At 48.2% G+C, this 15,884-nt stretch overlaps 1 protein-coding gene across 1 annotated transcript in view; it reads right to left on the bottom strand.

The window, feature by feature from the left end:
* GRIN3A (glutamate ionotropic receptor NMDA type subunit 3A) overlaps positions 1-15,884 on the bottom strand; it is a 167,311-nt gene that overhangs the window by 33,529 nt on the left and 117,898 nt on the right. The window contains exon 4 of the mRNA XM_070736237.1: positions 8,047-8,192. Coding sequence (XP_070592338.1) covers positions 8,047-8,192 — 146 coding nt within the window. The remainder of the gene's footprint in view (positions 1-8,046; positions 8,193-15,884) is intronic.

Here is a 15,884-nt window from a genome sequence, read left to right as displayed (position 1 = left end):
ACACTGCAAAATAGTGGAGGGCGGGCGGGTGTCTGCTGCAGTAGATCGGTCCGGGCGAAAAGGAAGAGCTTCGGGCCTGCTCGCCCTTATATAGGGCAAGCAGGCCCCGCCCGGACCAATCAGGGCCTCAGCCAATCAGGCCCTGCTCTCCCGAGCGAAGTCTCGCATCGCGAGACTTCGCCCGGGATCCAAGATGGCGGCCGCCATGAGGGACCGTGTCTCCCGGTCCCTCCAGCAAAGCCTGCCTGCCGGGTAAGTCCGGCGCTGCCCTTGCTGGAGAGACGGAGTAACGACACGGACACCAGAGCTGGATTTAAAATTGGGTCATTTTTATTAACATAAATTTGCATAATTTATTCAAATAATATTGCATAAATTTGCATAAACAACTATGACCCGGAACTGGACCTGCAGGGTCAAACAAATACTTCCGGGGCGGAAATGACGTTATGCCAGTAAACATTCCTGGGCAACTCATGGGCGTATCTCGATGCAAGGTCCAGGTGAGGGCCAGGCCGTCACCTGTGACCTTTTCTGCCATGCTGTGCATGAGGGGGGTCCCACCGGCTAACCCGAATCGGGGAATTAAAGGTGTAGGACCCAAAGACAGGTTCCCCCCAGCTGCTCAGGCAGAAACTCCCTCCATGAGCTTGCGGAGAACCTGTCAATCATCCCCAAAGATGCCCAAGGGAGAACGCGCGGTTGCTAAACCACCCAATTTTCCGCCCCTAACCTGCCACAGGAGCGGGGGTCAGATCTCTATCTTGGCCCCCCGACTCCCCCCTCTAGCTGCGCCAGCTCACGCAGAGACCGCTGCAGGTCCTGTAAGAAGATGGCGTCCCCCTGGTCAGACAGGTGAACGCCATCATCACGGTAGAGCCATGGCTGGTCTATTGATATAAGGGGATGAGGTATTACTACTCCACCCAACTCTCTAACTGTTTTACCCATAGCCCTATTCACCCGTCGCCTAGCCCGGTGAATGGCCCTAAGGGGAGAGGCGTCCCTCCAAACAAGCCTAGGTAATAGTTCTGACCACACCACTTGCGTGGTGGGCCAGACCTCACGAAGCCTTCACAGGTCTTCGCGTGCCTGGATGATCAGCGCCAGGCCTCCCAGTATGCGCAGGTCATTGCCACCTAAGTGCAATACCAGCCACCTGGGTGCGGCCACAGGACACTGCCCACCCAAACCCACTTGGGAACGACTCCAGGAGCCGCCCCCCATATTGCCGGGCGCAGCCACCAAATGCTGGCCGCCCAGCACACCGGTAGGAGACCCTCCCACCGCATACCTCTCCGGCCCATCCAGGTAACCCTGACCCGCCGCCCCAGGGACGGCTGGGTCCCGACAGCGCTCCTGGCCGCCAGGCGGCCGGCCCAGCAAATCATGCTGTGGCCACACAGCAGCGCCGTCGGTGTCACGTCAGCCTGGGGACCTGCAAGAGGAAACACACGCAGAGAGGTCACCTAGCCTAAGCCCTGCCTAGGATCCTCAGCGGCCTAACATAACCCAAATATGCCGCTGACCGCCAGCGGCCGATCACCCGAATCCAGTGGGCCGGGAAACCAGAAAGTGCCGTGCTAGTGGCGGCGCCGATACGGAACGAACGCGTTCCATAACCGGCGGGAGCCGTGCCCACCTGGGCCATAGCCCTGGGTACTAACGCACAAAAGTACAAACGGGTCAGAAGGGGTACCGTCCCAATGCCTAGACGGGTACCCCAGACCTGATCCCCGCAGAAAACACCAAAGCTGTAGGGCGGCCACCGTACACACTGATTGGTCGGCGGCCGCACTAGGTAGATGGTAACCCCTCTGCGTGGCTGATCTGACTTAGACCGCCTTACCACAAGGGACCCCCCCTTGTCTAACGGCCAGATCAGCGTGCTGGAAGGCACGGAGCGAATTGCCAGCCTGAGATGAGGCCAGGCCTCGCTGACCCCAAGGGCCCCAAGCATGACACCAGTCGCTGCACCAGAAAGACGGGCCTCTTACAATGAGGAACACAGACTGCCAAAAACCACGTTGATTAAAGACAGCTGCTCCACCGTCAGAGCCTGACGAGTGTCACCAGGGGCCCCCGCTCGCTCCCCATACAGCCCTCCAGCACCTGCCGGATGCAAAGTCACCCGGAACAAGCAGCAAACCCCCCGCCTTGGACAGAAAGGCGAGGCCGGCTAACCAGGACCGGATCGTCCTAACTGATAGGCCACGCTGCCCAAGCTGGACGCAGAACCCGGCCAGGCGCTATACAGGGATGGGACAGCTAAGCTGGTAACTCCCGCCCTGCCTGAAATCCCCAAACTCCTAACCCGCACGCTGGTATGCCCCAAGGGTGCCGGGCGTTACAGACAAGGGGATTGCCCGGGATGCCGCGACTCTCCACCACTCCGGATCCCTCCCAGACTCCAGAGGTGGCTGGGGAACACTTCTGGCAACTTCCGGGCCCACGGGGCCAGGGTCCGAAACCTGGACAACTGACCACGGGACAAGGCATCAGCAACCCCGTTATCTAACCCGGGGACATGCTTAGCCAAAAACAATGCGTTTAGAGACAAGGACCTGTGCACAAAATGGCGGACAAGCCGCATGACCCTGTCGCTCTTCGAGGACAGGGCATTCACCACATGGACAACCGCTAGGTTGTCACACCAAAAGTGCACAGTCTTGTCCCTAAACTGCTCACCCCAAAGCTCTAAGGCCACTATTAAGGGGAAGAGCTCCAGGAACGTAAGGTCCTTAACCAACGAAGTGGCACTCCATTCCGGAGGCCATGCCGACCAGCACCACTGGTCACCTAACACTACCCCGAAACCACAAGTCCCCGCGGCGTCAGAGCAGAGCTGCAACTCAGCTTCCAACAGAAGCTCGTGCCTCCAGAAAGACAACCCGTTAAATCTATCCAAAAAATCCCGCCACACGCCGAGGTCAGCCCTGACCCCGGCGCAAAGGCGGGTACGATGATGGGGCAAACGGAGCCCCTTCATCGCATCATACAACCTCCTGGAAAAAGCCCTTCCAGGAACAACTACCCGACAGGCAAAATTAAGAATGCCTGCCAGTTCCTGAAGCTGCCGTAGGGTCGCCTTCCGGCAGCCCAGGACCTCATCGAGCTTCCGCTTGATCTTTACCAACTTCTCTAGGGGCAATCTGGAAGATTGCTCCTCTGAGTCCAATTCAATACCCAGGAAGGTAATCCTGGTGGCGGGGCCTTCGGTCTTCTCAGAGGCTAAAGGCACCCCTAATTGAGCACAAAGGGCTTCGAAGTCCCGCATCAAAGCAAAACATTGCTCCGAATGCGCAGGCCCCGCCAGAAGGAAATCGTCAAGGTAGTGAACGACCGTACCCAGGCCACTTTGCCTCCTGAGCGCCCACTCCAAGAAGGTGCTAAAACTCTCGAAAAGAGAGCACGAGACAGAGCACCCCATGGGCAAAGCTCTGTCCACGTAATAGCCCCCCTCGAAATGGAAGCCCAACAGCTCAAAGTCATCCGGGTGTATGGGGAGGAGCCGGAATGCCGACTTAATGTCGCATTTACCCATAAGGGCTCCCGCCCCACACTTCCTAACCATAGTCACGGCCGCATCAAAGGATGCATACCGGACTGAACACAACTCGTCAGGAATGAAATCATTCACTGACTCCCCTTTTGGAAAAGACAAATGGTGAATCAACCTAAATTCACCACTCGCCTTTTTGGGGACCACACCTAAGGGAGACACACGAAGATTCGGGAAGGGCGGCTCCGCAAAGGGCCCCAGGACCCTGCCTTCGGCAACCTCCTTCCCAATCTTCTCCCTAACAATGTCTTCATGACCAACAACCGACCTAAGGTTGTCAGACATGAAGGCCTTCCTAACACCCTGATAAGGGATCCTAAATCCCTGCACAAAACCTAGCAAGAGAGCGGCCGCTCTCGAGCGAGGGTGGTAGTCGCCCAACCAACCCTCAAGCACCCCTAAATTAATTGGGCTGGGCCCCTTTTCCCCCAGCAGGTGGGGAAGGCTTTGGGGGACCCGAGCCTTTCTTTTCACTCCCCTTCTTGGGGCGGGGGCACACGGCTGCGGAATGGTTTCCCCCACAACCTCCACAGGCGTGACGAAACCTGCAAGTGGGGCGAAAACACGCCCCCTTTGCAGCGAACTCGTGACAAATTAAAGAGGCACCCTTACTAACGGCACCCGCCACTGCCTTTGCCGGCGCGGGCGTCGCAGGCTCCTCCTCCATAAAATGACCGCTATCGGTCCTATCACAGCCCTCCTTCCCTGACATATGAGTGGCCTGGAACCACAGGTCCGGAACCACCATATTCCAAGGCAAGTAGGGTTCATGGGCAATGCGCATACGGAAGCCCTTGTCATAGTGCCTCCATATGGTCCCCCCCATACTCGAAATGGGCCCTCGCTATCAGGTCGATGTACTTCAACAAGGCAGCGGCCCTCTCCGGCTGCCTCTGAATGACCACCGACGCAAAGGTCAGAAATGCATACAGCCACGAGCTGAAGCATTTCGTGACCTTTGTCTTTTTCACTTTCTCCCCAGGGACAATCTCCTTATCTTGTTTAGGGACCTCCCTGTTCAGGAGGGAGAACAAATCAACGTACTCCCCCCGCCAGATTGCCTCCTTAACTGACGGGTGCAGATGGTACCCTAAAGGTGTGGCGGGCAACCCACAAGGGATGGCCCCAGGCTTGATGCTGGCGAATGGGTCCCACACCGTGGTGGCCCCCGAGCCCAGCACGCCAAGCCCCGGTGGATACATGAATGGGACCGGGGGCATAAAGGCCGGTGGAGGAGGGATCCAACCCCCCACCCCCGCCCCCGGTGGGACAGGCACCCCCAGCGCCCCTACTGGCGGAGCTGGCGGGGACCAAACCTGACCACAGGTGCCTGCAGCAGCCCCCGTGAAACTGTTGCCACCCCCCATAGCTGGCGGGATGAACCCGGGACCCTGGATGGGCAGTAGCGGAGATGTGCCTGAATGTGGTGCAACCTCACCTGCCCCGTAAGGGGTAGACGCCATCCATGGTGGGCCCATCCTGGTTGGGCCCTGGAAAGATGACCATTGCCCAGGCTGGGCCATCTGTCCAGCATGGCCCGTCCGCCCGGTGCTGCCCGCCTGTCCGGTTCCCGCCATCGGTACTTCGTGGGCCACTTGCCCAGCTGGGGCCGACTCCTCTTCGGGGTCTGCGCCCCAAGCTGCGGTGGCAGCCGAGGAAAGCCCCTCCGGGCCTGCCCCCGACCGCCACCTCTCCAACTCGTCGAGCCGCTCCAGGACCCTGGCCCAGGAGAGAGAAGGGGACACCTCGGGTTGAGGGACTGTGGGCATAAACCCTACCACCCCCCCCACTGGGATCCCCCCCGGGGGCCCCTCTGCCGCCGCCCGAGCCCGGGCAGACGGCCTGGCAGCCCTCCTAGGCCGCACCACAGGGTGGGCCGGGAGGGCCTTAGCTGGCCGCTTTTTAGGGGCCATACCCCTACAATCTATTTTTTACAAAAGAATAGGGCAGGACCAAGCCCTTCCCTAATGGGCCCTGCACCCCTTAAACGAGGCCTGCCCTAACAGCAGGCCTCAGTGGCACAAACCCACCAAGGAAGCCAATCCCCCCTTCCAATGGGCGACAAGGCCCGGAACTAGGCCTTTATCCCAGGCCTACAACCCCCCCAGCGACCCCCGCGGGCCCGCGAGGCCACCAGAAGGCAGCACCCCCCTCCCAACTATGCAGGACAATGAGGCTCCAAACCGGAGCGGAGCCCAGCCGATGCTGGCTCCGCTGATGCTCAAAAAGGCTTTCCGCCCCACCACAGGCCTCAAAATGGCGCCTCGCACGAGGTCGCCAAACAAAATGGCCGACGGACCAGACCGATCGAATGTCTGCTGCAGTAGATCGGTCCGGGCGAAAAGGAAGAGCTTCGGGCCTGCTCGCCCTTATATAGGGCAAGCAGGCCCCGCCCGGACCAATCAGGGCCTCAGCCAATCAGGCCCTGCTCTCCCGAGCGAAGTCTCGCATCGCGAGACTTCGCCCGGGATCCAAGATGGCGGCCGCCATGAGGGACCGTGTCTCCCGGTCCCTCCAGCAAAGCCTGCCTGCCGGGTAAGTCCGGCGCTGCCCTTTTTTAAAAAAAGATTGGCATATGCAGTGGGAGGCATCCATAGGGGGCCTCAAACATAAACAAAGAATTAAAAAAACAAACCACTCTGCCGTTGCAATGGAAACTCTAGTGCTTTTGTGAGTTGTGATGTTACAACTCATTTGAGATTGTTTGAGAGACTGTCTCAACCCACTGGCATTGGCTCATACCACTTGTGCTCTCAGAGGAGACAAACTGCAGGCCCAGTCAGTTAGTCCAGGAATGGGTTCCTCTTATATTTTTCTACTGGTGCGCATTGTGATGTTACACATGCATGCACACTATGCTTGCACACGCACATCCCCTTCTTAGATTTTACTTCCACGCGTGCAAAGAGAGCTGAAAAAAATCACCAACAATTAGAAAAAAAAGATGGCAGTATGCACAGATCAGCAAAGACAGCACCGGAGCTGTCGCACAAAACTTGCATCATTGGTGGGCCATTACCGGAGTGGCAGACCAAGCGCACTGGTAGGAACCCACCTCTGGAATAGTCCACCTGATGGGGCCCATGTGGTGGGTGTTCTCTGTTATGGCTCCTACCTTCTGGAACATCTTGCCCTCGGAGGTGAGGTTGCTCCCAACTCTCCTATCTTTTCGTAAAGGCCTAAGGACATGGCTGTTGCAGTTGGCTTGGAGCCCCAGTGGGTGAATGGAGGAAGATGACTGAGTAATAAGAGATCTCACCTCCCCCACTCAACCCCTGCCTTCTCCACATGTCCTTGGTTTTAATGTCTGATTTTAACTTTTAATGTTTTAACTGTATATGTAACTGTAAACCACTCAGATTACTCCAAGGTAGTGATGGCGAACCTATGGCATGGGTGCCACAGGTGGCATGTGCAGCCATATCTGCTGGTACATGAGCCATTGCTCTAGCTCAGCTCCAACGTGCATATGTGTGCTGATTAGCTGATTTTTGGCTCATTCAGAGGTTCTGGGAGGGTGTTTTTGGATTCCAGAGAGCCATAGGGAGGGCGGTTTTACCGTCTCCTGGCTCCAGGGAAGCCTTTGGAGCCTGGGGAGGGTGAAACATGAGCCTATTGGGCCCACCAGAAGTTGGGAAACAGGAAATTTCCACCCTCCATAGGGCCTCTGCGGGGGTGGGGGAAGCCATTTTCACCCTCCCTATGGGTGTGGGCACTTGCGCATGTGCGATAGCATGCATGCATGTTCTTTCGGCACCCGAGGAAAAAAAGGTTCACCATCACTGCTCTAAAGTAAGATGGGCGGCCAGTTAATTTTATAAATAAATAAAAGAACAACAGACTGTTCTAGCACAATGCTCCAGTGTTTATTTGGAGCAAAGCATCAATTTATGTGGAAATCTCTGAATTCCAGTGGTTATTGACTGGTCCAATAGTGGGTTCTATTTACCGGTTTGGGGACGGAAGCTGCAGGCATGCACCACTTCTGTGTAAGCACAGAGCATTTTTTGATGATGTCTGGGTGGGTGGGTGAAGCATCCTGCTGCCGCCACCGCTACTGGTTCACTGTACCGGTTCGTACCGGTAGCAACCCACCACAGGACTGGTCTTTGGAGAAGCTGTAATATGTTTCTGTGCACTCAAAAACATAGAGGGTCAAGGTTTCTATTTATTAGCTGTCTTCCTGCTCTCATTGACCTTTATGGGCATCTTAATTATATGTTCTAGGGTGAGGCACCTACACAACCAAATCTGGGATAAAGAAATCTGTGGCCTGCAGATTTTTTTTTTAACTAAACTCTCATCATCCTTTCCATTAGCCATTCTTTCATGGGCTGCTTGAAGCTGCAGTTCAGTGATAGCTGAAAAGCTACAGAATGACAGACTGTCTCCTGTAAGCTGGAATGCCAGCCCAAAGGGAATCCAAGGCTTATCCCTTGGCAGGCCTTCGTTGATTTATATCTAACCCCAAGAAGCCTACTTACTTCAAGTAGTCCACTCCATCGGGAGTTGCAGGTACATTGAACCGTTTCATGTATTCATGCATGTCTGGAAAGCTTTGCTTGAAATAATCCTCAGCGCTGCTTTCTTTCACAGTTCCAAAGCGAAAACCCTGGGAAGGATGATGCAGCTGAAGAGAAATGCCAAAACATTTTAAGAACAGGAACAATTTGTATGGCTTAGTTCCTTGCATTTCAGAGACCCTTGTCCTCTTAAGCCATGTGAGTGGATGAGAATTATTTATCAGTCCTTGGGGAATTACATGATAATGTATTCATTAGATTTGTAACCCACTTTTCATACAGCAGCTCACGGTGGCATATATAGCATCCCCTCCTCCTGTTTTAATCCAGAACAACTATCCTGAGATAGCTGCTGATTAGTTTAAAGGCACCAAAGTAGCTCTCAAGGTTGAGGATGAATTCAAAATTGGGTCTTCCTGGGGCTGCTCGAACAACCTATCTACTCTATTACAGGACAGTTTTTAAATGAGTTTCTGCTGATGGCTTCAATCAGAGTGGAGCTCAGCCTTAATAGATCATTAATTCTCCAGATTAGAAAGATAAACCAATGTCAGAGCTGCCTAACCAGAATACAGTACTCAGTTTGAAAATCCTGATATTTTTTAAAAATTGGTTTATCTTCTAAAGCAGGAGTCTCATCTAATAGTTTATCATCTAAAACTTGGCAATATTAAGACTTGTGGACTTCAACTCCCAGAATTCCACAACCAGCCACGGCATGTCCACCAATCTTAAAATTGCCAAGTTTGGAAACCCCTGATCTAAAACATAGCCTCACATACCATATTTCTCTGAGTATAAGACACACCTTTTTCCTCCCTAAAAGAGGCTGCTAAATTGGGTGCGTCTTATACTCTGACTATAACTACCCCCCCCCCCCCAGCCCTAACTATCTGCTAATCATTTTCTCAGCTCTTACCTTGCAGGTTCTTTCATTGTTTCTCTCTGAGAAGAATGTTTTCCAAGTCCTAAGTCTTTGCAGGTTTTTTTTTCATTGCTCTAACTTTCTCTGAATAACTTTCTTTCTAGCACTAACCAAGTGCTAACGATATTTCCAGCTCTTACCTTGCAAGCTTTTTCATAGTTACTCTCTGCGAAGAATGTTTTCCAAGCCCTAAGTCTTTGCAGGGTTTTTTTCATTGCTCTTTCTCGGAATAAGTTTCTTTCCAGCCCTAACCAGGTGGTAATGATGTTCCCAGCTCTTACCTTGCAAGCTTTTTCATTGTTACTCTCTGCGAATAATGTTTTCCAAGCCCTAAGTCTTTGCAGGGGGTTTTTCATTGCTCTTTCTCTGAATAAGTTTCTCTCCAGCCCTAACCAGGTGGTAATGATGTTCCCAGCTCTTACCTTGTAAGCTCTTTCATTGTTACTCTCTGTGAATAATGTTTTCCAAATCCTAAGTCTTTGCAGGGTTTTTTTTTGTTGCTCTACTTGGTCCAAATGTTTCTACCCAGGTGATAATGATGTTCCCAGCTCTTACTGGCTTGCAAGATCTTTTATTGTTACTCTCTCTGAATAAGGTTTATTTTAAAGTCTTAACCAGGGGATAAAATAATGTGCTGAAGGTGACCAGACTAAGGATGCTAGCCAGATGAATACCTGGTAAGCAGATTCTTTTCCCTATTTTCCTCCCCAAAAACTAAGGTGCGTCTTATACTCCGTTGCAACTTATACTCTGAAAAAATGGTAGTTTAAGAAGTAAATGTTTTTAAATTTGAAATTATTATACATGCTCATATGTTATTTAGTTTTCTGGTGTTTTTCCATGCTCCTCACATCATAATAGCAGAGCAATGTTTCCCATCTGTTTGGCAAAGATACCATAGTTGCCTCTGGAGTTGCAAATAAGAGGCTTAGAAACATAGAAACATAGAAGTCTGACGGCAGAAAAAGACCTCATGGTCCATCTAGTCTGCCCTTATACTATTTTCTGTATTTTATCTTAGGATGGATCTATGTTTATCCCAGGCATGTTTAAATTCAGTTACTGTGGATTTATCTACCACGTCTGCTGGAAGTTTGTTCCAAGGATCTACTACTCTTTCAGTAAAATAATATTTTCTCATGTTGCTTTTGATCTTACCCCCAACTAACTTCAGATTGTGTCCCCTTGTTCTTGTGTTCACTTTCCTATTAAAAACACTTCCCTCCTGGACCTTATTTAACCCTTTAACATATTTAAATGTTTCAATCATGTCCCCCCTTTTCCTTCTGTCCTCCGGACTATACAGATTGAGTTCATTAAGTCTTTCCTGATACGTTTTATGCTTAAGACCTTCCACCATTCTTGTAGCCCGTCTTTGGACCCGTTCCATTTTGTCAATATCTTTTTGTAGGTGAGGTCTCCAGAACTGAACACAGTATTCCAAATGTGGTCTCACCAGCATTCTATATAGCGGGATCATAATCTCCCTCTTCCTGCTTGTTATACCTCTAGCTATGCAGCCCGACTGCATCCTACTTGCTTTCCCTACCGCCTGACTGCTTGGAGATCACACGAGGTCTTAGCCAATGTGTCTTCTAGAAGCCATATTTCTTCCAACTATAAAATTTAGAGAATGAAAACCCCATGCATTGTTCAAGAACATTAGCACATCCCTCCAAAATTCCAGAGTCGGATTTACTGTTCACCAGAGGTAACTGGATCATTAAAACTTGAAACCTTATGATTTTTTTCCTCACTAGTGTCTTTAAAATTAAGACTATAAAGTAGATTTTAAGATGAAGAACAAAACTTCTGTCTATTTTTTTAAATATTCAATGTCATTCATTCACTTGAGTGCCATTTGGAAAATAGATCCGTGACATAATTAGGCTAGTCATGGGCCTACTTCAATCTTCATTTTATAGTCAGAGTCATTATCACATTATCACACTTTTGCTATTGCTTAATTGAAGAAGACCCTTAGGTTTTTCATATGTAACAAATCTTTGAAGGACACTTCAAAATAACCTGAATTACCATAACTATGCAGATGTCCAAAGAAACTCAGCTTAAGAGAAGAATGACTTCCCATCTTTCTAACGCATACACAGCTTAGAGTGAGGAGGTTAAATTTCTGATAAAACGGTAAAATGAGGCCAGGGGAACTTCCTTAGGAAAAAAGTTCCACAGTTTGAGTAAGACTACCAAATACTAAATACTACGGAGAGGGGCGGCATTCAAATCAAATCAAATCAAATCAAATCGAATCGAATCGAATCAAATCAAATCAAATCAAATCAAATCAAATCAAATCAAATCAAATCACAAACAAATACTTTAAAGACGATAAATATAAAAAGTAGAACAAATAGCGACTTTCAGTCAAATAAGCTTCTGTCGCTTACTTGTTTCAAAAATGAATGAATTAAATGCATTTACATATTACCATATCTCAATGTGGATGTTTTGTGGTGATACCACAAATTTAAATAAAACAATAAACACAAACCAGCACTTTTCAGAGAATAAGCAGTCTTTTTAAAATACGTTTTCTTTAATTTTTCCTAATTCAGAAATTCAGGACTTGGATCCCACTGTTTAATATCCTCCTCTCTAATAATGTAGAGCAATTAACTTGCCAACCTTATAAAAGAATGCAATTTTTAAAAATGGGCTTGAGGTAAACCTAAGCCAAGTGCTTCTATAAAATAAATGTTGGTGTGAATTTGGATGTGAAAAGAGAAACGGGGGTGGGTGAATGAAAGGATGGATGGATCTAATTTCCCATTCATTTTCCTGGGAGCCATATTCAGAAGCTGAATATTAGGATGGGCATAATTTTATCACCAGCACTAAACTACCATATTTTTCAGAGTATAAGACACACCAGAGTATAAAATGCACCTTAGTTTTTTGGGAGGAAAATAGGGGAAATAATCTGCTTACCAGGTATTCATCTGGCTAGCATCCTTAGCCAGCACATTATTTTATCCGCTGGTTAGGGCTTTAAAAAAAACTTTATTCAGAGAGAGTAACAATGAAAGAGCTTGCAAGCCAGTAAGAGCTGGGAACATCATTAGCACCTAGAAAGAAATATTCGGAGTAGAGCAATGGAAAAATCCCTGCAAAGACTTAGTGATTGAAAAACCTTCTTCACAGAGAGTAACAATGAAAGAGCTTGCAAGCTGGTAAGAGCTGGGAACATTGTTAGCACCTGGTTCGGGCTGGAAAGAAACTTATTTGGAGCAAATTAAAGAAATGAAAAAAACCCTGCAAAGATTTAGGGCTTGGAAAACATTCTTTGCAGAGAGAAACAATGAAAGACCCTGCAAGGTAATTGCTGGGAAGATCATAAACAGCTAGTTAGGGCTGAAAAAAAGAGCCACATTTATAGTACAAGACGCACCCAAATTATCAGCCTCTTTTAGGGAGGAAAAAGGTGTGTCTTATACTCCAAAATATGGTAATACAGCATATTGACAGAGCTTGTACAATAGATGCTTCCTGGGAAGTAAACAGCAGCTGATATGTATGCTTCAAGGCTCCATCTGACCCATGCCTTTGTATACACCATCAAAGGATGCTAATCTATAGCTTGTTAAAGTTAGTTACAATTAGTTGGGTCTGTAGAGCACATTTGAAACTTTCTTGATGCAATGGTTAAAGCACTAGGGCAGAAATCAGGAAACTGTGAGTTCCAGTTCTGCCCTAAGCTTCATCAACTGGGTGGTCTTGAGCCAGTCACTCTCTCTCAGTCCTAGGAAGCAGGAATGGCCAACCATTTCTGAAAATCCTTGCCAAGAAAACTCCACGTGGCCTCCAAAATGGGGTGGTGGGGGGAATGCAGCACACTATACTAAAAGTAAACAATAATATTAAGGCTTATTGGGATGCATGAGTTAAATTATTCTGGCTCAGAATTCGGGAAGCTGCAGCTCCCCCTCCCCAATAGGGGAGGTGGATTCCAAGAATAGGTGCAACATCTATGGTGAATTCCACCTCCTAAATCCTCAGCCATTCCCTTATTTTTAATATCTGCAGCTAAATCTGTGCTAGGAAAGGCAGATAAAAGGGGGAATAACTTTGAAATTACATCGAGGTTGTGAGTTATGGCCTTTGGCCTGAGCGAGTGCTTTCCACACATGGAATTCATGTCCACGGGTAATGAGTCTCCTTTGTAGGAATGTTGCTTGGTTTCTAAGCTGTTGGCAACGTATGTGAAATCTCTCCACTGAAATGTTTTCGCCCATTAGTGCCGTTGCATTTGGGTGCTAATAGGCACATTTGAAATTTAGAGAGCATGATATGGGCACTCTCACAACATAGTTGCCATGGTATCCAGCAACACAAACACTCATTCACTAGATGATGGCAAACATAGGATCAACCTGGGTAGCTTTTGAGGATATCGTCAGCCACATAGACGTATTTCTGTGACCCTCTCCCCTGCAGCCATTGTCCTTACCAAATAGAGCACTAAATTGCAGCCCCGTCCCCAAATTTAATTGTCTCAAGAGAACCTTGTCTGCCTACCTACCTACCTACCTACCTACCTACCTACATCTATCTATCTATCTATCTATCTATCTATCTATCTATCTATCTATCTATCTATCTATCTATCTATCTATCTCTGCTGCTCTGAGTCTTCAGAGAGGGGCGGCATACAAATCTGCCTGCCTGCCTGCCTGCCTGCCTGCCTACCTACCTACCTACCTACCTACCTACCTACCTACCTACCTACCTACCTACCTACCTACCTACCTATCTATCTATCTATCTATCTATCTATCTATCTATCTATCTATCTATCTCTGCTGCTCTGAGTCTTCAGAGAGGGGCGGCATACAAATCTATCTGCCTGCCTGCCTGCCTGCCTGCCTGCCTGCCTGCCTACCTACCTACCTATCTATCTATCTATCTATCTATCTCTGCTGCTCTGAGTCTTCAGAGAGGAGCGGCATACAAATCTATCTGCCTGCCTGCCTGCCTGCCTGCCTGCCTGCCTGCCTTTCTATCTATCTATCTATCTATCTATCTATCTATCTATCTATCTATCTATCTATCTATCTATCTATCTATCTATCTATCTATCTATCTATCTACCTACCTACCTACCTACCTATCTTCTATCTTCTATCTATCTATCTATCTATCTATCTATCTATCTATCTATCTATCTATCTATCTATCTATCTATCTATCTATCTATCTATCTATCTATGGAAGCACCATGCCAATGTCATAATTGTTTTAATTATAGGATAAGTCATTACCACCACCACCACCAGATGAGACATGCTGGGTGGGTGTTCAGGATCATTTCTACTGCAGACGATGGCCCCGCTACTGTTTTTGCTTTAGTTAACATAGGGGTTAACCCCCTCTTGACAAATGAGAGCAAAGGGAAGCCTTAAAACCTCTGATTTGTCAATACAATTTTATAGAGACCAAGAAACTGCACCCAAGCAAATAAAGCACTGCAGTGGGTTCACCTCAAGTCATCACTGCAATTTTCGATAATCAAAAAGCATCTCCAGAATTAGCTTTAATTGAATCCAAAGGTGAGCCAAAGAGCAAAGCGGATGATTTCCTCACGACACCATAGTGGGCCGCTAGTGGATATTCAGTTTTTCTTGGGGACATACAGCCCACTGCTTCAGAAACTTGGCAAGAGAGGTTTTCATTGCAGTGGTTACTCACTGATTCTCTCTGATTTAATCAAACTACAGTGAAATGCTGCAGATTTGTCTCTTCCCCGAGACAGCTATTGCCTTGGGAAAAAGTAGGTAGGGTGCCCTGGGCTCTGATAAAATCTGTGGAATTAGCCTGCATTGCTGTAGGAAATCAAACAGAAGGAAGTTTGCACTAGATCAGAGATCCATTTTTCATTGTGTTTGTGGCAAAGAGAGCCAGCTTTCTTCCTGGCAGCAGTCTAAATATGGATTATTGAATAAATCAACCCAGACCTCTCACTCAAGTCACAAATGGCCAGGATCAAATTATCATTCTTTGGATATATTATCTGAAGATCTGGCTCTTTAGAGAAGGCAATAATTCTGGGAAAGGTGGAAGAAAAGAGAAGAGGGGATGACTAACAGCCAAATGTTTATTTATTTTATTTATTTATTTTGTCCAATACACAGTACACGTTGAAGAGGATAGACATGTAATAATATATATAAAGAAAAGGATAGAAGAAAAGATATAAAAATAGAGGAGAAGATATATGAATGGAAGAAAAGATAAAGGAGATAAAGGAGAGACAATTGGACAGGGGACGGAAGGCCCACTAGTGCACTTATGCACGCCCCTTACTGACCTCTTAGGAACCTGGAGAGGTCAATCGTGGATAGTCTAAGGGAAAAATGTTGGGGGTTAGGGGCTGACACTACTGAGTCAGGTAATGAGTTCCACACTTCGACAACTCGATTGCTGAAGTCATATTTTTTACAGTCAAGTTTGGAGCGGTTAATATTAAGTTTACATCTGTTGCGTGCTCTTGTGTTGTTGCGATTGAAGCTGAAGTAGTCATTGACAGGTAGAACATTGCAGCATATGATCTTGTGGGCAATACTTAGATCGTGTTTTAGGCGCCGTAGTTCTAAGCTTTCTAGACCCAGGATAGTGAGTCTAGTTTCGTAGGGTATTTTGTTTCGAGTGGAGGAATGAAGGGCTCTTCTGGTGAAGTATCTTTGGCCATTTTTGAGGGTGTTGATGTCCGAGATGGATGGGCTTAGTTATAGTAGTTAATAGCAGTGGTGAAATCTACTCACCTTTCCTACTGGTTTGGAAGTGCTCCAATCACATGCATGCTTTTTCACTCTCTACGCATGCACAGAAGGCTGTGTGCATGTGCAGAGGGTTAAAAAAA

This window comes from Erythrolamprus reginae, chromosome 2 (genome assembly GCF_031021105.1).
Source record: "Erythrolamprus reginae isolate rEryReg1 chromosome 2, rEryReg1.hap1, whole genome shotgun sequence".
NCBI classification, from domain to species: domain Eukaryota; kingdom Metazoa; phylum Chordata; class Lepidosauria; order Squamata; family Dipsadidae; genus Erythrolamprus; species Erythrolamprus reginae.
This window is presented reverse-complemented; position numbering and strand designations above follow the sequence as displayed.